General features: G+C 45.3%; 3 protein-coding genes across 3 annotated transcripts; 2 read left to right on the forward strand and 1 right to left on the reverse strand.

Moving 5' to 3' along the window:
* Positions 1-13,235: 13,235 nt before the first annotated feature.
* On the forward strand, positions 13,236-14,975 carry PHALS_00918 (hypothetical protein F443_07268; the record flags this gene model as incomplete). Its single annotated transcript, XM_024730683.1, has 5 exons — positions 13,236-13,618; positions 13,682-14,222; positions 14,284-14,383; positions 14,446-14,682; positions 14,740-14,975. 5 exons carry the CDS (start codon positions 13,236-13,238, stop codon positions 14,973-14,975), a joined length of 1,497 nt encoding a protein of 498 aa, XP_024580936.1.
* A 680-nt stretch (positions 14,976-15,655) lies between these two features.
* Positions 15,656-18,904, reverse strand: PHALS_00919 (uncharacterized protein; the record flags this gene model as incomplete). Its single annotated transcript, XM_024730684.1, has 1 exon — positions 15,656-18,904. The coding sequence occupies one exon, from the start codon at positions 18,902-18,904 to the stop codon at positions 15,656-15,658; it is 3,249 nt and encodes a 1,082-aa protein (XP_024580937.1).
* A 4,040-nt stretch (positions 18,905-22,944) lies between these two features.
* On the forward strand, positions 22,945-23,198 carry PHALS_00920 (uncharacterized protein; the record flags this gene model as incomplete). The annotated part of the gene is made up of 2 exons (XM_024730685.1): positions 22,945-23,055; positions 23,145-23,198. 2 exons carry the CDS (start codon positions 22,945-22,947, stop codon positions 23,196-23,198), a joined length of 165 nt encoding a protein of 54 aa, XP_024580938.1.
* Between the last annotated feature and the right edge of the window lie 897 nt (positions 23,199-24,095).

The raw sequence follows: 24,095 nt of genomic DNA on the forward strand, positions 1-24,095 counted from the left end.
ACGTACCACTCTCTGCGCATCTTGAGAGCCTTGCCCAAGATGCCTCGGACCTCGTCCGACCATGCCACTCGTGGCATACAGCGACTGCTTCGAAACGGGGGGAGAGCTCAGTGGATTACATGCCACTCCACGTGCATCACTGGGACCTCGCCATCGATGCCTTTGACCTCGTCCGACCATGCCACTCTTGGCAAGCAGCAGCTATTCAAAACGTGAGCAGTGCTCAGTGGATTACTAGCCACTCCACATGCAGCACTAGAGCCTTACTCTCAAAGCCTCGACCCTTAGCTAACCATGCCACGCATGACATGCAGCGACTACTCCGATACTTAAGCAGTGCTCAGTGGGTTTCGTACCACTCCATGTTCAGCCCACGAGGCACGCTCGGGAGTCCTGTTCAATAACCCTTCAGAGTTTGACACTTCGATCTCTGGCACGTTGACCGTCTCGATCCAGTGCCCGCGCCTATAGTGCTTCTGCTTCTAAGCAGAGGTGGGTTCATGGCTCACCAAAGCTCCGCCAGGATACGTGCACGTAGCGCCCAAGGCCTTCGACCTCGAGTCGATCCTTGGCTCATGGTTGTTCCAACCATGGCATACCATGTATGAGGTCATATCTCGAATTCAAGTCTAAGAGTAAGCATCGTTCCATGCTATCGAAGTCAAGACATCCGACATCGAAGTCCACAGGGACCCTCGGTACAGTGACACAAGTCCCCGTCGTTTAGCGAACAGTGACGGTGTCACTTAACCGCGCTTTTAGCGCCTCAGCATACAGCTGATTTCCTTCTATCGTGGAGCGTCAAGCATAATTGCCCGACGCCCCGAAGTCAGTAAGGATCTTACATGGTATCTCAAAGTCCTTTAAGGCCGTTTTTACGACCAGCAAGCCCGACTTGCATACGCGCTCCGTGTTCAGAGCACGGAGCTTTTGGAGACTGGTCCCTGCTGCCCAATGTCTCTTTACGGACAACAGAACTCTGATATTTCCTCATCAAGGCGTCCCGCGCCTACTAGGTGTTGTCGTTTCCCCGCAACAAACCAGACTGGTGAGAAGCGGAACGTCGGTCTCATGAACTTTGGCGCGCCTTGCCCAGGGGACAACCGGTTCAAAGGCGACGGTGTCTCCACAGACATAACATCGTCAGGTGTTTGCACGCTGCCCGGCAGCTCGGATCTCTGCCTCCTCTTTATCAGCATAGCTGATATCAATTGACTCAGGCCCACTCCACGAGCTGCTAGAGTGAGCATTCCAACCAAGTCGTGTCGACTTGAAGTTGAATTCGGGATTCAATGCCACATAAACTGTTTATTCAAAATAAGACGGATGCACATAGAGGACTTCCATTCTGGCCACACCGGTGCGGTGGCCTTCCATAAAGACGGTCCTGTGACGACCTTGGGGAGAGGATCGGCTGCATCCCGGCAGCGAGTGTACGCAACCCTCGGAAAAAGTCCACAACCTCTTCTTGCTCGGTCGGGTGGCAAGGAAACACGATTGCACACGATATGCCTGGTTAGGCGGAGAGAAAACTCGTGAAATCTGCAGCTTCAGCTTCGTCTAGGAGGAAAACGCCACTTCGACTGAAATGCCGCACGTCAGTAGCCATTCTCGCGCTCGATTCTCGATCTCGAAGAAAGCTAGCGCCACGCACTGTTGCTCGTTCTGGAGCATAGCAGACGCCATAGCCATCTCGGTTTCTCTGACCCAGAGCAGGGATTTTATCCATCATTGCCCTCGAAGGTCTTAACGATCACCATGAGCGGCTTGGGTCGGAAGAACTCATCCGTCGTCGACGGTGGCGTCATGGACGCAGTCGACGCCGTCATCTTCTGCTCAAGGTGCTCTAGCAGATCATTCTCGTATTTTGAAAACTCCTCTGCGCGCGCGCTGTTCGCTTCAGGGCTTTGCGAAGCGAGGTATTGCAGGCCCTCACGGCCAAGCAGAGACATCAGTCTTCTAAGCCCGTCTTGAATGCCCTGGTACAAATAGGAAATTTCCTTTATCCTCACAGAGGATCAGTCGTAACGACTTAGGTGTAAATTGACTACAAGTGCTACCAGGTGCAGCGGGACTGTCGAAGCTCTTCTGCATAGAGGAAGCTAAGCTAAGGTCACCGACCTTACGTTTTATACGAGAACCAATACGAGTGTAGCGGATCCCAATCTGCTTTCTTCCAAAATTAACCAAAAGCTTAACCCAAGGCAAATAAGCTCTTCCGTTCAATATCCAAACAGTTTTTCTTGTTTTATTTGCGACAAAGCCGCCTCTATCTAAATTTATAGATTTCCCTGATTCAATGGTAAAACCTGATTAAAATGCATAACCAATGGCAGCCCGCCACGTAGTGGCTTCTTGTTAAGGTGTAGCCTCACATTGAGTGGTCTCACCATCTTGTGTGACCCACCCCAATGTACAAGGGTACGTGTAGCTTCGTTTTCATGTTGTCGATTAAGTACCAGTACTAGCATTTCCTTAGGTCAAAAGGTCACAAGTGATAAACTGCCGACAAATTCCTAAAATTTTGCTGGATGACTAAAATTTTGGGAACCAACTAATTCAAACATTGCTTCCATTGCCAGCGAATGCGTGAACGACTTGCTGAAAAGTTTGATTTGCTGTCGTGGATCAAGAGAAGTACCACAAGTGACACGGCACATATTCCGCATATAGTGAGACTGAGTTTAATGCAAACATTTAATGCGGTATATTAGCGGGTGTGTCCTCGATCAGTGGGAGGCTTGTGATCAACGATCTGGAGATACAACTATTGCAGGCCATCACATACCGAGATGGCTTTGCTTTAGAAAGAAAAGCTTAAATCATTCAATCATGTTCACGCCATTTGAATTTTTCACGGTTCACGTTCGAGGGAAAACGTTTAGTATAAATGTGTTTCAACATTCAGGATGGCGATCATGAACCGTTTATGATGAACAGAATGAGTTTCGTTAGGGAAATGGTCGTGAATCGCTTTTTCTTTGTGTCAAGATTGATAAACACGGCCTGCTTGTAAATTGCGAAAAATCTTTGAGCTAAATTCCTATTGGACAATGTTGCGCTAGCAAAGTGCGATCGTGAAAAATTGCTGAATACAGCTCATTATACAGCGAGAAGCGCAGGCTGATCGGTTTCTCTGACATTGATTCAAAGTTATGCTTGTGAAGCGAGGTTTTTTCTTTTTTTTCACGTGACAGGGTGCTGTGTTTAATTTAACAATGTATAAGTGCATTTTAAGCAGCTCATTTGATTACGTGTCGCTCTTGAAATAACAGGCTTGACTAAAAACATAGTATTTGATAAGCTCTCGGCTCCACCTCAAGAGTGGCTAACATTTGTGCGTTAATGCAGATTCTTGAGTCAAATTATTTGTGTTAAACATGCAAGGCAGCCCGTTGCACTTAGTAACATTTGTTGGCAATCCGTAAACCAAGTCGTGGAAAGAGTGTTTTCTGTGGAGGATAGACCATGAGCTACTCGGGTGCCTGTCTTCGGAACAACTAGAGTTTATCAAACTTGAGTTTATTGTTTGCCCCGTCGGGATCAAGGAGATGAAACTCACCGGGTCAGATACGAAAGTAGTCCACCTGGAGGCATTCAATAAAACATTGTGCTGGTGAAACGCCTCTAGGTGCGCCCAAACCGGGTGTTCGGTGGGATAACAAAAGCATCCGCTTCGGTCGACATTTTAGGTCGTGTTTGAGATGCAGAGTACAAACTCCGAGTCCTGTAGGGCGAGTGGGGGCTGGAGGTGGAATCATTATAAGCACGCCAGAGACAACGGACATCAGTCATGCTTACGAAAGGCTTTATTTCTGCTGGGCAGCTTCGGAACTTGCAGATGTTTCATGTGTGGAGTACAAAAGATCTGCGCATTGAGTGCCCCCTAAGCTTTCGATGAAAAATTACGTAGGTTCGTCCCTCGGCGCAACAGGGTCCATTTAGCTTTGCGTGAAATCTTGAATCACATTTGGTGCAAGGTGTCCTGCTTTGAATGAATAATAATACATGCTATCATCTAAATGTCGTGATAAAGGCCAACCTATCATAGAGTTAGGGATTTACAGCCTAAAATTGTTGGTTGTTGATATTTACGCTCCGGGCTTTGTGAAGCCAGAACACTAAGAGTTAGCCTTGGCTTTTGGAGAAACCGGACACGGACACGGCATCAGTTTGAGCTACACTTAGCCTTCACATGAAGGTACATTTATGTATCTTCTAAATGCATTGTTAAATTTAATAATAGAAGATCACAGTATGGTGCTCCCAAATGTATCCGTAATTTCTAAAATGAACTCACAAGCATTCTGTGTGATACAGATTGCTGATATCTACTTAAGAATATGTGCTGGCAGCGTGACTGACGTGCGACACTCATTCGCATCCACTCTCTAGCAGCCCTGATACAGCAGACACTAGCTTACACCTTTAATACATCGATTAAGAGATACACGTCGAAGACTCAGACTTACAAGGGCTTTTCCCTGGTAGCCCCTGGACTAAAACTCGCTGCCGCCTCTGCCTTCCGCGCTCTGTCGAAGGCAATAATCGATGTCATTCGAATAGCCCGTGTCCTTTATTAAGGATATCGCTACATCGTGCGTGCGTTAAAATGCTGCTGCTTCACCGCAGAGGTATGTTATGACTCGCTTAAGCTCAACCAAAAGAGAAGTATATGGCACCCAACGTTTTCAACCTCCAACCGATCCACGGCTCGTGTCAATTTAGCCGCGCCATATTGACGATGAGATCATACTTTGAATTCATCCTCTAGGAAAGACAACGCCCCACGCTATTACAGTCTTCAAGCTTCACTTCAAGACTTAAATTACATCTGGCACATTGACGACCCCGTTGAAAAACGCACGGATGCCTGTAAGGGGGTGCTGTTTACAAACAGTCCGTTGAGCACAACACACACGCTTGTGAAATTAGGATGCGATTTTGGACGTGGAGGGAGAAGGGCAGTCCCAACTCAAATGGAAGAAGAACGGCTCGAGCCCTTTGGGGCAAATTTGCAGCTGAATTACAATGAGTTATGGCTTCTAGCTACAAGCAAAACACCTAAAGGGCTCCTGAAAGATTTACTGATAAAACCTTGAGCTCCTTATTTTTAAAGGCAAACTGAGGTTAAACCTCAAATCCAAGTGATACAAGATCTTAGGTGTACGGAGCTTGAACTTTGAAAGCTTGGAGCTTCAATTTTCGCGGAAAGCATCTAGTAGAAGGGACTGTCGTCCGCCAACATGTTCGAAAGACTGAGACAGTAAAAGAGGGAATGTATGTCGCAAATGATGGGCGAGGCATAAAGGAAATCAAAATGACTCATCCTTGTCCGGGCGAGCGATAGCGTTGGGTAAGCACATTGTCATCGTGAGGAGCAGAAAAGCCACACGACTAAAAGCGAGAAAAAAAGCTCACATGTGAACGGGACGCCCAGGCTATTCCTGACCATTATAAGCCTTGCCACACTACCCCTTGCAGAGGTTTTTTTCAAAAATCACTGGTGGGTATGTGCAAGGAATCGCGAAACGGTGAAGCCACTGAATGAGCACGTTTGATATCGGGGAAGATGCTTAAGTCGTCATTCGTCAGGGATGAATTTGTCGCTGAGACGCTCGCAGGGCCCTGGATACAAGGAGCACGGCAACTCCCTCAAGGATCCTACAGATTCTATCAATCCTTTGTCGAAGGATTACCGCAACATGGTGACAAGGAATCCACCAAGCATGTTGATCTTTGATTTAGATGTGTGTAATAGAACTGACTTCGTTTTCGTAACCAAATATTGCGCTACATGACAATGGCCTAACAAAGGGAATGATGTGATGTCATGGACGCTTTCTGACTTGCGAGATACAAAGCGAAATATTGGAGAATTGTCCATACCGATATTAAGCTTAGTGTAGCTTTGATCTGGGCGAACGCTGCTTTCAAAAGGGATGTTCTTTAGAGCGCCACGGTTGGCTGCGTTTAATCAGACTTTTGCCTTGTTGAAGTATATCATCATCTGCTGAAGACAGAGAGAAAATTTGTGAGTACTTCGACGTCGATGCTCTGATTGTGTTTGTTTTATTCTTTGATTACTGTCTTATGCACTAGCGACTTTTAATTGTCTGGTGACGCAGCTGTTCAAACCAAATTGCAGCTGCCCACAAACTTGTCTTGACGATCTCATAGTTGTGCAGAGCACAATAAGTCGGATGTTGTGAAGCACATAAAACCTCTTCGAGCAGTGCTCGCGTGTATGTCCTTATAGAAACGATCCACCGATATAACAAGTATGTGTATGCCAATATGATTTCTTTGATGTGTTTCTTTTTAAAAAAGATGCCTTGCGGGCAAATCCCGCATTTATAAATGATGTTTTAGATCGGTATAGGCTGTTTTGTATCGGTTTGTGCATTTGCGCTAAAACGACTTAAGATATGCCTTTGCCTGGCTATCTACTTCTACGAGCGATGCAAAAAAATCCGTCATGGCACGAAATCTGCATCAATAGGACGTCAAGTGGTGTCGAGGTACGGTAGAAAAGCCTTTTACGGGTGTGAATGAAATCCTAATGTTGCACCAGTTTAAACTTTTTCGAAACCAGTTCGGCCATTTCGAGTTGTCTGGGACGCTTCAGCCTTATCAATGATTGTGCCTTACTACAAGTGGTTGTATTGAATGCGTGATTGCGTTTGGATCTGGCTAGCTTGAAGCGTAGAGACGATGTAGCTGCGCGCAACGATACATCATCTATATAGATCACAAATGACTTCGAACCACAAAAAGGCACCCTTCATTTGACGAGGGCATACTTTACTGCAAATAGCTCTTTGTTATGTACAGACTTGTTAGTCTCTGTCCGTATATATTTTAGGTAAGGTGTAAGCCAGGTCAGCTAAGTGTGACACTTAATGAACTTTTGCGTCATCCGACAATGAACTGTCGCATGTCACAATGATTACGTCACTGAAAGAAAGAAGATACGTACAGCGTACGAGTCAGCTACAAGATGTGTTGCGATATTGACAGCTTTATGAAACACGGGGGGGTGAGAATTCAGTGCTGCTCTACCAAATGGCGGATTGCACGCCTGTACCGGTATGCATTATCGTAAAACTCTCTGCATTGCAACACTGACTCAGCGTATTGCAGTATTTTATGATGAAGACCCCATGAACAGCTCCAGAAAGCGGCACTTGGATACCTTTTTGAGGAACCACGTCAAAAAGAGTACCCCATTAATTTCTCTGAGCACTATGATTGGTGGTCCAAATGGATTTGTACATATGTCCGCAAGTAAGACTTTAAGAGATTAAATCCTCGCCAACTTCAACCATTCTGCTGATTCCGTCAGAATAAGTGTATGCGGTCTACTTTAAGGAAAGTTTTTGTATGACGAGTAATACTGACATATGGTCTTTGTGAACCGTCTGAGCAAGATGATGCTGTCAACGATAATGTCACTGGTAGGGATGCAGCCAAGCCTTTTTTTGGGTAGAAGGTTTTACCAAAATAGTTTGCAGGAAGCCACTGTATCGAATAAAGATGAGCCCTGTATAGCGAAGGTTTTGGCGAACATTGTTTAGGTCTCAACACAAGACTGGACATATCAACCGGTGATTAGTCGCAAATTGATGGTTAGACAAAAAGAAGGGTTGCATTATGGAGGATTTTTCTAGAGCACTTGCGCAAAGAGTCTATGCTGGTAAGGAGAGTGACTCCTAGCCATTTACTTTGCGCTGAGAGCTCATCATATGCCGCTACATGCATCGCCCAATTTTCGATAAATGGTTTCTACTCCTCCGGGTGCCTTTGACTTCACCTAGTTGCTCTTTTCTTTGTAAAAGAAGGGCTGTCGATCAAATTGACTTGCTGAAATCATTGCGGACACACTTTGTAACAAAGCCATTGCTTCTACCTCTATTATGTTAAGCTTCATGCGCTGAATTTGCGACACTATGATCGAAAGCCATGATACTCTTTGGAAACGTGCCGATGTTTTTGTGAGTCGAAGCACACATAAATGTGTTGTGGGGCGAAAGGGATAATTAAATGCTGTCAGCCTTTCACAAATGTGGATTTGCGGTATATGTGGCTATGATCGACCGCACTGCATTGAACCGCACTGCAACGGACCACGCTGCATTGAATCGTTCAGAGTAAATGCAAAATCGAACTTGCGTACTACAAACATCTCATGCAGAGTGCAGAAGTTTCTTGTATTCCACATGGGATTACTCAACTCATACAAAACTTCTATTCATACAGGTCAGTCAAAGAGCTTTGCCGTGGACAGTGAAATGTCTTAACCATCCCCTGTAGCTGGGTTACACTTTGCTTGAGATCGGGAAGGCGGATTTGAGCCGGCTTAAACCATACAGTGCTGCGGCCAAGACTGATCTCAGATTTGGGCTCACGACAAATCTCTTCGAGTGAGCCGACGTACCGTCACAACCGAAAGATCTCACGAGCTAGCTACAGGAGAGTCGTTCTCCGCTGGCGTTTCTTTATCAACGAGGGCTCGCCCTTTTCTTGAGGACGTCGCTTGAGCCGTCGGGTACACTTTAGAATGTAACCAGTATCTGAAGAAATGCCCTCGATCGGAACTTACATGGAAGTTTGAGGTTCCTCTTCGTCAAGATTGCCCTGGCGCCGTCGACGCTCACGCTGTCGAGCAACCTTTATCTCGCTTGAAAATAGGCAAGGTCGCCCTTCGCAGTGCATTTCCCCTCCATCAGAAAATAGTCGACCTTCTTTTCAGTCCGAAACTTGGTAAAGTCTGAAAACAATATCTCATAGAAACAAACGAGCTGTTAAGAACAGGAGCTTGAGGTGACGGATGTCCTCTTCGACGTCCCGTTGTACTTTACGGTGCAAAGTTTAACTTTGATTGGCGTTCTTGTTTTCGTCCGCTACGCCAAAGTTGGATTAAACTTTATTATGGTGAGTCGACGCATTTTCTCGCCTAGTGTATGAGACTCTCTGAATTTATCGTCGGCCACAGCACCAAACTTGCATCTCTCGTGAAAAGTACAGTTTTTCTGACACGCTGCTGCTTACTTTAAACCGCGCGCGATCCTTTGAGGAATGATGACCTCTTGGCTAGAAAGCACTCGCAGAGTGTCTATCTGACATCAGTCTCGCTCTCGGTGCGTGTAAAAGGCTGTGCGTACACGCTTGCTAGGACTACGACCCAGTACAATGGAAACTTGTGGTGAGTCATCTGAATATAAAGTTTTAATGTGATAATTTTGGCACAGATTGGCGTGACTCTCGCGTCTACAGATGAGCAACTTGGTTTGGTCCTTCTCGTTGGTGGTGAGCAGTATATAGTCGCGCGTTACGCGGTGGGTTTTTGTTGCATTATATACAAGGGGTTCTTGACTCGTACAATGGCGAAGAGGGTGGAGCGCAGTGAGTGCCTTTTCCTCAACGATAAACCGGACATATGTGTCGAGCTGAGATACACATGTTGAGTCGAGACTTGGAGAGTCGCGGTGACCATTCTCATCTGATTCATCTCGGCCTTCTCTCTCAGTAATTCTTTTAAAACGTTGGTCGGGAGAACCGCGAATTTATTTAAGGCTCGCTGAGCCATTTGGGTACAGGAGAGCGTATGTGCTCTTGGGTGCAGGCATTGTTGAATGTTCAAAGTGATTTATTTTCCGCCCGCAGTGGATTATGTGGGACCTAGTGCGGTCTACATGTTGATAGGGGAGGATGTCAAGGGGGTATGTACTGAATTGCTGTGTACATACACCCTACGCTAATTCAATTGTGCAGTTGACAACATTGTACAATTCAGCGAGGTTTTCATATTTACCGATATTCTGGTCTTTATGAGGATGATGGCCAAGGTACGTGATACACGTGAGCTGTTAGCTGCACAGCAATCAAGAACGCAAATGTTAATTGCGCATTATTAGCGCTTTATGTGCACAAAATGCACCTTCAAATTCGTTGCACATACCGCTTCATCTCAGGCTACATACAATTCTTATTGTGATGGGCGGCATCATAGTAAAAATTGTATGTAGCCTGAGATGATGAAGCACATGGTATGGCTTTGTTTTCTTCACTCAGAAGCGGAGCCGAGAATCTCCCAAGTAACTAGAAATCAAATTTGCGCCTAACTTTGATTGGAAGATTATACAAATGCATATTGGAGGATTGCGATCCAGCCCATTTGTTCCAACAAACATCTTCTTCACGAGATTTTATCGCCCTCATTTGTGCCAGTACTCTGGTATTATTTTGCAGGCCTTTAAGAATGGAACTCTGTTTATAAATACCATATTTACCAGTATAAATTACGAACAAAGTCAATGGAATTTTTACATATCACAATCTCGCAACTCTCCATACTAAATGCAAGTTTATCTTCCTGACGTAGCCGAAGTAATTCCAATTCAAGCATAAGTTCCAGTATGGTCTGATAGTGGCTAATGTCGATACAGCTTCCAAACATGTTCTTACTGTTCGCTGTCAAGTCTGTTTTACCTTGGCAAGGGAGTGGTGGTAGTTGTCGGTGAGAAGCGGCAACGTCAACAAATGTCGACATAAGATTCTTTTCGTCCATAACTCTATCTCAGGCATCATATAGGCCAGCGCAAATCACATCGCGAAATGTTTAACACCCTGACGCCGAAAAAAAAACAATTGTTTGATAATGAATCTCCTTCTGCCAGCACGATACATCCCATATTAAACGATCGTTAAACGAAATACTGCATCAATATGATAACAAATATATCGTTAAAAGATAAATGGCGAGGCTTTTCAATGCTGATGATTTTACTCGACTTTCTCGTAATCGAGTTATTTTATCATTTCATCAGCAGGAGAATGAGCATGGCACAGTCATTGGGTATCTAGTCACAGTCGAGATCGTCGTGCAATTGATCTTGTGGCGCGCTCTCTTTTTGGCAAACAGCTGTGTCACTGGAATTGCAAGTTACGCACAGTGCTAGAAAAGGTTGGCTCAGTATGCGCCACTGGTGTATCCAAATTGCGAGCAACATATCAAGGAATGTCTGAGAAGGTGTTTTATCACAATGGCAATGTGTTAAATTTTCACTTGCTCGCCGTTCCTATGTACGACCGTCACACATCTGCAAATATTAGTTGACTGATTGTTTCGGTGCTGAACAATAACCGTCCGTCCTGGAAACTGAAACTGATTGGCATCGGATATGATGGAAATATTTTATGACTGGAAAACATAGCGGCGTAATGACCATGCTTAGATGTGATGTTCCATTTCCAGTTTATCGTACATGGTGTCTACTTCATTGCATCGACATGGTGACCAAATCCAAGCGAGGATATCTATTGGATGGCCGTTGATTAACAAGATAGAAACCTGGTTACACAAGTAGGAAAATCTCAGTAGAGATACGAGGGGAGTGTAGTTTTCAAAGATGACGACCGTATGGGCTCGTGGGCAAAACGGCAGCGATATCACAAAGACGCCATTCAAAGGTGCTTTGCTTCTGGTATTACCAATCTGCTGCTGCACTCGTCTTGGTATTGGCTCAAAATCTCAGCTATCTCGGCATTCTATTATCAAGTTGACATCAGCACCAAGGCTTTGCATTCCCATCAATTATGTGCCAACAGAGTGTTAAAATCCGCAGACTGGTTCAGATGCTGGTGACTATGACCGATTTCGATGGACCCATATCACCAGAACAGATACGCTTGACAAAATTTTCACGGCTGTTCTGGTGACTGGCCGCTTTCGTATCAGCTCATTCGCGAAATTTGGACGAAAGCGAAATCGATTTCGACGAGATTATGATCTTATCAGAAGACGATGAGCAGCTTGAAATTATACGGTAGATTTATCACTGGGTTCATGGATTAGTCTTCAATCTCTCCCCCATTTGCAATTCTGAAGTTAAGCCTACTTTAAACGAGGCACTACAGACACTAGCTTACCAGCTATGCCGAATCCGTTGAAAAGGCATTGCCAAAGCATTGCATACGATTGGGAACCGTTTGATTTTACAAACGATCGTAAAATGCTGTAGCGACGTTTCGTGATTACCTAGACATCTTGAAAGTTTGTCGCACCATTGCAGGTGTCAAAACTCTGATACAGGATGGCTCGAATCGATAAGCGACGGTATGTACAGCCTCCAGCTAGCCTGTCGAGTCTGATTTCTCAGTTTCGGGATGAGAAAAATATAAAATTTGCTCGTCTTTAACTGACTTATCATTAGAAGGCGCGAAGCAAGCAAAGCAGTTTGGCTTGACGAAGAAATTGCTGTAAGATTGTCCGACGTTAAGCACAACTACCAACCTTACCAATTCTAAAAACTGGCATATACCAGGCCTGGTGTATTATGTACATAGCTACGTATCAGAGATTCCAGTCACTCCGTTCTAAAGTGTAACAATACTTTCCGCGGACCTGTGAAGTCTCAATGCTTTGTACGATAGGCACGTCTATCGGTGTCGCTACCTCAGCTTAACCATCACACTGTGGCACGGATGAGTCATCTTTTTTATAGAAATTATAAAAGCGATTGTTGCAGTCGAGCACCTCATGTAGAAAGTTGTTAATTATGAAGCGCATGACCAAATGAGGTTCCTAGTTGTTTAAATCTTCAAATGGTCTTTGCACATTTTGAATATTATAATTTCCTTATCTACTTGACAACGATACCTCAACTGTGCGTGAAATCTGATTCTACATGTAAGATTTCGGTCCCTCTATAAGCATAGAGAGGTTAATGATCGCAAGACGTGCGACTGCCAAGATGTCGCCGGATTGTCTGAATGATTAAACAATTTGAACGCACATTGTAATACAAAAACTTAACATGACATGGCTTGACTTGTTGCTCGTGGCAATTTTTATTGCTCTTAGTAAATCCGAGTTGTCAGCATAAACGAAGCGAGGACCCTATCTCTAAGCAGACAATCTGTTTCTTTTCTTATCTGAAGCGCTTTGATTACCGTGTCTCTACGATTTGGCCATGCTTGAATCCTCATTTACTTTATAATACGTCGTTTACTTGTCAGTTGTTACAAACGCACGTGTCGCTCACAATCAACGAGAAAGTATTGTGCAAGTAAACGAAAAATCCTGCCGACAGTGTGTACAGAAGACATCTGGAATTTCGCTCTGACACAATGTATAAGATGCTCCGTAGTCTTCATTCTTCAATTTGCTACTCGTCGTCAACGAGAAGCAACTGAAACTTACTGACATTTTCAAAATCTCAGTACTTTCGAACATGGTTTTCGGCTCCCGCGTTCAACGCCTTTGCGCGACTCTTGCTCTGTGTACTTCAATCGCTGTCTCTCCAATCGACGCGTGGATTCCTCATATCATTACCAAGGGAAATAAATTCTTTGATTCGAAGACTGGAGCTGAGTTTCGTATGAAAGGTATGGCCTACTACCCACGACCCAATGATGGCAAATTGTCTGGTGTCAGCAATTACGACTGGGCTGCTGATGACCACGAGGCAGTGTGGAAACCTCATCTTGAAATCATGAAAGACCTTGGCGTGAACACGATTCGTCTCTACTCGGTCGATCCAGGCAAATCCCACGACAAATTTATGTGTGCGTGCTCTGAAGCAGGCATTTATGTGCTTGTAGGCATCACTGCTCCGTAAGTCTTAATTTACAATCCTTCTTAACGCTATTAACTCTAATATGATTGAATGTCTGGTAGATGCGAGAATTGCTCGGTACTTGACTATATGCCACCCAAATGTTACCCTGACGACTTGTTTACTCGTGCACAATTAGTCTATAACGCTTTCGCTGTCTATGACAATACACTTGGCTTTAGTATTGGAAACGAAAATAATTTGCAAGTGGAAAATGGCGCGGAAGGTACAGCCACGGCGCCGTGTGTCAAAGCATTTCTACGTGACACTCGTAGCTACGCAGCAAGCTGCTCAGGATCAGTTCGTCAAGTACCAATTGGTTTGGATATTGCAGATATTCCCCCTCGACAGCAGTGGATTGCGTACTACGATTGTGCAGTGGATGATGACGAGAATACAAGAGCTGAGTGGATGGGATTTAATCCATACGTTGAGTGTGATCCAGTTACTCACCTCAAATACTCACAGTCGACAGGTCTAAAGAAACTTATGTCAGAATATGCTGAGGTTGGCTACGCTCGTCCATTAATGTTTGGCGAATTTGGATGCAATAAGGGAGTGAACACCATAGAAGGATATGCAAACCAACGCTCATTTCTTGATGTACGTATAAAAGTCATAATTTTATAGGCACTCATCTAACTTTTTGTTCCTTTTTAATTAGGCCAAGTGGATGAATGAGGAGAAGGAAATGACTGAAGAGATTGTGGGTGGTAATGTCTTTGAATTCACGACGGAAATTGCGAATTTGGCTGGGAGCAAAAGTAAGAATGCGTTATTTTCAATGTTGTATTCCTTTTATTCGTACTAATTGTGCCAATTGCAGCTCTTTCCAAGACTGGAGATACCGGCAAGTATGGCGTTGGTTACCTGCTTCCGGAAGACTGCGACAACGCTAAGTCTGAGTGCGTGTTTACACCGTACCCGGAATACGAAAATCTGAAAAACGCATATACGACTACAAAGCAATCGACGGTAACGCATGACAGCTATACGCCAACGCGTGACACCATTCTGTCGTGTCCAAAAAATATATCAATCGAGTTGCCACCAACACCAAAAGGTAAGCTTCCAAATGTAAGATTTCATCTTAAAACACTAATTGTTTGGTTGTGAGTAGTCCCGATTCTCGAGTGTACAATCACGCAGCCGGTATGCAACGGCGTTAAGGGCAACAATTACAAGCACGCATCAGCGGGTCCCGCTGTTGGTGAGAAACGGAAGCCTTCAAATAAGGAAGTCGAAGTTAGTGCCTATTCAGACGCTTCTACATCAGACGCTGGTGCTTTGTTTTCTGTGGGAACACTTGTTTTGTCTTTAGCGACGATTGCTGCCTCTACTTTGTTCACTTTCTAGACCAGTAAAGTAAACTTGCTGTTCGTAATTTACTGAAGCGAAGAGCTCTGTTTTTAATTATTCTTTTTCTCTGCCATTTGCGACTAAACTCACTGTAGATAAAATTGAATTCTTCATACTTGCTGGTCACATGACATCTACTTTATAACGTACCTCAGATGATGGACTGTGTTTCTAACGGGTAAGAAATCTATCACGTCCTTTTGTCTTACTAGTACTGGGTACGGATGGGATGATAAGACCTTACACAGGAGAAATCCTAAGTTCTATCATGGTAAACGTACACTTAACACTATTGTGCAAAGGCCATGTATGCACTATATTTAATTTGTATTATTGAGTATAGGAAAACATATATGTTTGGTACTATCTTAAAAGTTAGATAAGATTCGAATTATGTATCACATTCAAGATAAAATTTAATACATTTTACTTTTACGACTGCTCGTTCAACATCATAGATTTGATAAAGTGTAGGATCAATTTTGTTGAAAAGCTGTTCTTTCAAGGGTTATAAACAAATACAGACAATTATTAGCTGTACAGTGTTCGAGAAGTTCTCTTAGCTATTCAAGTTGGATAATTAGATACAGTTACAATGCTTGTTTGTGGTGGCTTCTGTGTGTGTTGTACACCGTACGCGCTGATGCATGAACTCGATACACCATATATTTAAAAGCCTAACACATGAAAAGCGGATATTTGGCTCCAATCTTCCGAATGTTGCGATGCAGGGCTTTTCGCAGGGGAACGAGGTAGAACTCGAGAGGCGGATGGCTTGATCTTGATGAACCATTTAACGACACATCAGTGATATTGAAGCCAGCGGGAGAAGAACCGGATGAGATTGGCGAGGCCGCTGCCGAAGTTGCAGGTGTAGGAGCATGTGATCCCGATCGTGGTGGATGATCCGACAAGTAAAACCAACAACTGAAGAGAATCGAGCGAATATCAGCCGGTGTTGTCAGCGGAAGCAACTCGGCAGTCTTGCTCAATTGCGTTGGTAACCAATTGGTTGCACGTAATAGCCGTATCAACTCGCACGTGAGCGTCAATTGATTTGCGTTACGCATGTACGGAGGCACATCGAGATTGTTTCCACTTAAGTCTCCTTTGACACTATTCCAGTGACCTATCAAAACTACTAGAGCAGACTTGAAAATTGGTATAAGTCGCAATAATTGCGAAGAGCCGATAACCACGGCTGGCGTGACTATACTCCGCAACAATGGGAGGAAGGCCGGAAAATGGTTAAGCCACTGTTCAATTCGCAAGTCGACATCGAAAGTCGATCGATTCGGTAGCAAATCCTTGTAAATTTCATCACTTGTAATTCCACAGCATGGGATAACGCGTTCCAATAACATATTCACAATAATTGTCAATCGACGCTCGAGAAGTGCCCCTTCATCAGGAGAAAGCCCCATTTTCACTTGCGATGGATTGTCAGCCAATATAGTGGCAGGAGTGCCTGTAGATGCAAAAAGCTGAGCAAGCAGATCCGTCGCATATACACTGCACACACGAGCAGCGCGCATTTCCCGCTCCCAGGACGAGTCTAAAGTCTTACGATACACCAACTTCGCATCAGGATTTTTCGTGATAACTTGAGACGATTGTAGATTTGTGCATTTGGAACTAATTGTTCGTTCACAGCGAAATATTTGACGCTCGTTCAGCTCGTCTTCGTCATTTGTACTTAAATGGGCAAAATTGACACCATTCGGAAAATGTGTTGGCACACTTGTCGCTGATATGGTACTGAGGAGCGCATCGAGCCATAATGATGCAAAAATGCTGTAAACGGATGAAGAGTAGTGCGTAATACCACCTTCCATTACCAGTACACGGAATAAAACCATCTTGAGTGAGTGTAAATGACTCTGTATTGCATTTTTCTGCGACTTATTATCGCCAGAGCTTTCATCTTTTTCTTGTACGAGAATCACTCGATATTGTCGAAGTTGCGAGAAATACACGCGTGAAAGCTTCCGGACACAACGAAATTGCCATTTGGGATCTTCGAGTGATAGAAACGGTGTCCTTGATACTAGTAAAAGCGCTCGGGAAGCGACAGTAAAATCCTTTGAGCAAGCAAAATCTAGAAAACTTTCGTAAAACTCAATACCAGTCTCGCCCTTCCACATATTGAAGGCATCTAAGGTCAAACTCCAGCTCATGGTCCGAGCAAGTTTGTCAATGCTTGACGTTTTTTTGTCGTCAAGGGTGATGTTCTGCTCATTTTCCGCAGAATTGCCGAATTTGGTGTCATTTAGCGTCAACAACATCTGGACGATTGCGAGAACGCGCCTCTGAACTTTTATGCTAGCAGACTTCCCTTGCTGCAAGATATCGCGTATAAAGGCCACGTACTCGATTGGTTTTGGAGTTAGTAACGTTGTTAAAAGCTCGCAAAGTGCACGATCAGCGTCGCAAATTTTGTCAAAAGAGTACACGAGTCGGACTTCCTCAAACTCTGCACGTACCAGCTCAGCCTTAATCAGTTGCTCCGTAACTTCTTTTCGTGACACGCGATGCGCTATCAATACAAGCCACTCTTTCCACTTTTTAAAGTGGTGAAATGCAGCGTCTTTCGACACTTTTTCATCGTCTGCCATGCACGAATCGGGTGTTCCTTCTAAGGTTGTCATCTCTTGAAGCAAACGCAAAGAAGTTCGAGAAATGTAGGGAAGATATCGGTAGATACCTTGAACAAATTCACAAGACAGCTCTAATCGTGCAAAATGGACTACTTGCTCATGAAACAAAGCCACTGAAGCTGCTAAGGATTCGTTTTTGGCTTCAGTTAGCTTGTGCAACAGCAGCAAAAGCTGGAAGGCAGAATCCGAAAGCTCAGCGCTTCGTTTAAGGAGAAATTCAAGCAAGAGATCATCAAGCCTTTTCCATTCCACATCAGTCATGCTATTCTTTTTTGCTTCGTCGTACTTGGAGGCAAGTGACGTTACAAGTTCCTCCGTGACAATCCACTGCAGACTATTCTCACAAGCCTTAACAATAACAGCAGACTCCGTAGCTAACGTGATCAGTCGCTGCACCATCCAAACTGCTCGATCAGCACTACTTTTAGCGCATTCTTGCAGTAATTCTTGGGCAATATCCACCATCTGATCCGGATTCTTTATCGTTAAGAACTCCAAAATCGGAATCAACCACTTAACATCGTCAGGCTTGATAATAGCTTGACGCACTAGAAACTCATGCACTAAATACGAATCTAATGGCGCACTAACCGGTAATACCCACATCCAATGCTCGGGCTTTTGTCTAGCTAAACTCCAATTCAACACTGAAGTCAGTAGCTCTTTAACCTCTCGATCACCAATACAAGTTAGAGCACGTTGAAGCAGACGAATTAGTTGCATATACACGGGTTTTCCCGATACTTTGGCCAGCATTGCAGCCACATCGGCACCTTTCTCGCTCTCCTCTACAATCGTCTCCTTTTCATCCAGTAGCTCCAAAGCACTCAAACTAATCATGATCACATCCTCAAGCGCCTTTGGCGTAGATGAAGCACTAATTGAACACTGTAGCTGCTCGAGCGTTTTGTATACATCTGCACTATTGTTAATTGCAGATTTAGCTCGACGGCTTTGTTTACCCTTTTTTTGGCGCTTCACTGCTGGTGCTGATTCACCCCAGAGCTTCTCAAGTGCTCGATGCAACTGATTTTGTAGCGTTTGCAGCTTAGGCGTCTGTAATGTGGGTATTTTGGGTGTTGAAGTATCGGACTCAACACTTAAGGCGCTATCATTGAGACTTGAGAAACGCAATGGGCTATGAATTGCGTCACGGGGTGTATCCACATCATTAGAGAGAAGTAACGCCATAGAAACGGCGGGTGAAATGGTAGAAGACGCTGCGGGCGTGTCATCATCATCTGGCGCGGCGTTTAGCTGGATCTCCATGAAAGTGAGAGTGAGTGGTGCACACGAAGGACCAAAAAAGTAATTTTTACAAATCAAATTCCAGCTTTGATGCCGCAAAAATTGTGATTGTTGATTGTTAAGACAAAGATTCATAACATTAGGTTGATGCACATTTCGTCATCATTCTCATCAAGCATTCAGATAAACTCTCTGTTCAGATTGGCGAATTAGGTGCTGTAATCTTAAAGTTGCTGGAGGAATATACTTACAAAGTTGGTATCGGGTTACACTGAAGATGAGAAACTTGAAATATAAAATGTTTGATGGAATTGTTTCCGGCGAAAGTTGCTCAATGTCGTTTGAATCAGAAATAGCAACGGGCAGTCAAAATCATCCTGTCTCTAAAGTGTGTGCTGGCTTCTCACTGAACAAGCATTTTTTTTGTTTGAACGCTGTTCTTGGCTCTTGATGCTATTGGTACTCCTTCGGCCTCCTGATTTACATCTTGGTTAAGTCGGCGGGCAGTTTGTGTGTGCTCGGATGGCCCAAAAATTGCCCTATAACAATTCTCCTCGTTCGCTGCGTGCATCCCTTTTGTTGTCTTGTCAATGTCCTAGTGGCTTCGATTCTGCTAGTCATTTTGTACCCTTGGCACGCTCATTCGTCCTGCGTGCATCATGCTCGTTCTTCGTGAGCACCCGTAATTGCGATCCTTATCCTGCCAATTCTGTTGTGTTCGCGGTTTTCGTCCGGCTTGTCCGCGCATCACCCTTTACTGGGAATTTGCTCACCCTTGGCACCACCAGAGTCTTCTTCGCTCAAAGTGAGAAGATCATGGGCGTCTGCAAGCCGCGGCTTCGGTAAAATAGGCGCTCACATCGTGGGACAATTTGATGTGACAAAGGTCGCGAGCAGACGTATCAAGCACGTTTAAAGTTACTGTCCACATTGCGGCAGGCAACATCTGATGAATTGATCAATAATCTTGACGTTTATCAAACGGGCGAATTCGTCTCGCTGAGACATGTTGAGGTGACGAGCTGAATATAGACGAGAATCCGTGACGAGGCGTTGCAATACTGGCAGCATGCACAAGTTTACAGCTCATGGAGAAACGAAGTGAAGCGTAGAGAGCGACCCACCCTCGATGAGCGACTATGCTGTTTGCAGCAGGGCTGCTGTAGCTCTTTCGCTTAGAGGAAGCTTGGTTAAGGTCGACTACCGTCGTTCTATACTAAGAACCAGCATGAGTGTAGCGGATCGCAATTCGCTTACTCCAAGAGTGACTACAACCTTGTGAACTTGCCGTCAGCTGTGCACCATTGCAAGCAGACGCCGAGGGGCGAGATTGGGTGATCACATTTGAGTCTTATCAGCTCAAGGCTGCAAAGAAGAACCGCCCAGTTCATGACAGCGAACTACTTGCGATGAAGTATGCACTTGTCGAGTTCAGAGTTTATCGGCCCGGCTCCAAGCTATTTGTTATCTACGCAGATCATGCGTCACTACGCTCTGCGACTCAGTCGCCTCACCTCTTGCAGAGGATGTTCCGATAGCTCTCCTTCTTTGCAGAATACAATTTTGGGTTGAAATGTAAGCCGGAAAAGCAAAATGCTTTGGCTGGCGCGTTGTCACGCAAACCAGAATTTGAGCTTGCACATGTCGCGACGGTGACATCATTCGTGAAGGATTTGATCCGCGCCGTATACGCGTGTGATGATATATGCGTAGTGCTGCTACAGGCTCTCGGGAGCAAGGAGTTTGGAGACTCGGACAAGAAGTTGTCGTCGCGGCTGCATGCACGGTTGTGTCGCTTTTCACTAAATTATGAATTGCTGTATCATATCACCGACCCGACGGATACGCCACGAATTTGATGAGGATTTTTTAAAGTACCCAATCATCTATGATACCCACGCCTCCCCACTCAGTGGTCGTCTCGGTCGTTAGAGTACATGCAGCTCACTGAGCAGCCACTACTGGTCGCTTGTACAAATGGACGAGCACATATGTGCGCACACGAGAGACGTGTCAAAGGGTGAGACCCTCTCCGAATGACTCTCCGGGTGTTGGCAGTCCATGAGTTTGGACTTTGTGTTTAGCCTGCTGAAGGATTCGGCGGGCTAAACGGGCGTCGACCGTTTAAGCAAGATGGCTCATCGTGCGGCGGTGCCGGACACCATCGACGGGGTCGTTACAGCGACACTGTTTGTGGATTGTGTCTTTCGACAATATGGACTCCTAACATCAATTGTCTCTGGCAGAGATGCATGCTTCACTGGAAAGTTTTGGTCGACGATCTTCAAGGTGTTGGGTACCAAGCTGGATATTTCAACAGCGGATCATCCAGAAACCGATGGTCAAACTGAGCCTGTGAACGCTTCATTGAAGACGTGCTTCGCAGCGTCTGCGATGAGATACTGAGGCGCTGGAGCACCATGCTGCCACTCGTAAAGTCTGCTCTGAACAGTGCGTTGCATTTGTCTACACGTCCGTAAATAGGCTTGTTTAGTTTTGCGTCTCGCTGACGCCGCCATCCCATGGTTCAGAGCTTGGTGGGGGAGGAATAGCCGAGCTGCTAGATGATATCATGTTTGTAAAAAAGTCGATGACTTCCTGTCAATCAGATTGAGTGTCTTACGACACGTTCGCGATGCGATGGCTGGAAGCCAAGACATCCCAAGGAGTATGCAGACAGAAGAGGTAGAGGAAATATCAAAACCTCTGAGGTTGGAGACCTGGTTTTATTAAATGCTACAAATCTTCATACCTATGCAACTTCTGCTGCCTAAAAGACAAAGCTTCACCCACGGTTGATCGGCTTTCAAGGCGGTGGTCAAGCAGGGCCTTGCGTATTCACCAAACCTTCCGAAACGGATGCGCACCCACCAGGTGTTTTATGTGGGCTTGATCAAGCCATACTGGGATCCGGCGTATGTAAACGCAAAAGCTTGGCACCGTAGGGGCGCCCACAGGCGCTCGACCGCCTAGAAGCTGGAACGGCAACTGATTTTGCACGAAGTTCATCGATGTCCATCCCCAACGACGCCAAGCGCTCCAATATCGCATGGTGCGATGCATTCGTCTGCTTAACGGCTAGGAGCTGCTCCAACAGAGCGTGATAGTCCTCAACGTGAGGCAGCCGGTGCATAACGTACTCCAAGTTCGCTAGGTCTTCCGCACAGCGGTTTGCGACCCAGTATGATGCTCAGCGGGGTCCGGATCACGACGGACCTCGTCCTCAGGAGCTTGAAGAGCACCGCGAGTCACCGGACGCGGATTGACCCAGTCGTCATCGCCCTCCACCGACTCTTCTCGGCGAGAATGGTGGTGTCAACTATCACGTGGAACGTCTGGTGGGTCGACGTCGTCGCCAGGGTCAAACCCAGTATCTTGTGGAGTGCAGGGTCAAACCAGTATCTTGTGGAGTGGCGGGGATATTTCGACTTCGTGAACTTGTGGGAGTTTAAAGTAAGACTGTCCAGACGTCGTAGACGCTTATGATCAGAGGGATGATGACGTTCCGCGTCGTCGTACGTTACGCGCTTCTCGGCACTATCCAGAAAAAGTGAAGGGTCCAGACCTGATCTCATGCTATGATCCTGAGCGCTGCTGTCGCAGACTCACCTGTGTGAGTGCGGGAGCGTGAGGGGTGAGCCCATACGTTGCAGGGCAACAACTCAAAGGAAGTCGGCAATGCGCCTTGAGTTCGGCATACTAAAACGAAAGATGGCGTTTCACACGCGCGTCCACCTCCTTGTGACTCAATCATAAGTTGTACAGCGAGGAGAGTTTCCGGTGCCGCTGCTCCCATCGCTCAAAGAGCTCTTCGTCATCTGCAGTAGGCGAGCACCACAGGAATTAATCGCATCGCGGTTACAGGAGCGCCTTTGTTTTGAGCACGAAATTGAGTGCGGTAGGTATCCACCAGGATTTCTTGAGGAACCAGAAGCGAGCTCGGAGACCTTTTCTGGCGCATACGCATGTAGCAACGGTTACAAGTGGAGGGTTAATATGATTAGGCAGTAAGATGAACGCAGATTTCTTGCATTCCATATGCTCGAATGAGATGACACAGCATGATCGTTTCAATGTTAGGATTAGAACCCACTAGCCCACTACTTTATTTGGTTTGGACAGCCAGAAAAAACCCGAGGCAATTTCAACTGGCTATTCTTATGAAAATACGAGTGAAATAGTTATTCTTTACTACAAGTTGGAGCGATAGGTCGCGTTGCGCTGTGAGAGTTGAGAAATTGCTGACTTTGATTCTTTATAGGCCCTGGTCACAGACATTTTACTTGACGTGAAAACGTCGATGTCTCGAGAGTGAAAGATGACGTGAGATGATGTTTTATCTCACGTAAATCAAGTATTATGAGTCATGGTGTGTGGCTTTCGCCTTTCAGAGTACTCTCCATGCGGTAATAAAATATCAGACAGACCAGCCAATATGTTGCTGCGATTGCTGAGGCTTCGCTACATGTTAATATATCTTTGGGATATGTTACTGCTTCATCAAAGTCGATTGCAAACCTTCATTCCTTGTCACTACAAAATGGTGGGGCAGTCAAACTGCATGTGCATGTAAGGGTTGCACTATCTACACTTCGATACGAATGATGGTTGTCGCGCCATCGACTCCTTCAAAACATAGTCAGTCATTTGTGGTGGCTAGCGTTCAAGCCATATGATAGCAAAAAAGAGATCCTTCCATGAATTCGGGTCTTGGATAAGATGACGCCCCACACTGTTGAAGCCCACCAACTTACAAGAAAAGGAATTGGAATTTCTTTCATTTGTTCGCAATCTTAAGTCGCACGGGTATCGTATCAGTAACTTTTTGGCGCGTAGTCATCTATCTATGTAATTTCTAACGATCCAGTGTCGATCAGGGCTGTTTCCCGCTATTCAAAACCCGAGACTTTGAGTTTAACAAACCTGGAGTGTTCCAGCTAGTCTATCTAGTTGAGGACGAGTCTCTTTGACTCGACTTCCGTGGGGACACAAAGCTCTCAACCGAGAGAAACTGAATACGAAAGGCATAAGCATTTGACGTTTTACATATAAAGAAAGTGCAACTTCCAGGGTACTGATCAGCAGCTAAAAGATCAGCTTCTTCCTTCTCATCATGGCTAAGGCTCGTCACCTCCAGCGCGCTCACAGATACTTCGCCTCCTGTACTTCAATTGGATCTCACGGCATGGTGGCTGAGCTCTATATTAATATT

The sequence above is a fragment of the Plasmopara halstedii genome (genome assembly GCF_900000015.1).
Source record: "Plasmopara halstedii genome assembly, contig: Scaffold_1211, whole genome shotgun sequence".
In the NCBI taxonomy this organism is placed as follows: domain Eukaryota; phylum Oomycota; class Peronosporomycetes; order Peronosporales; family Peronosporaceae; genus Plasmopara; species Plasmopara halstedii.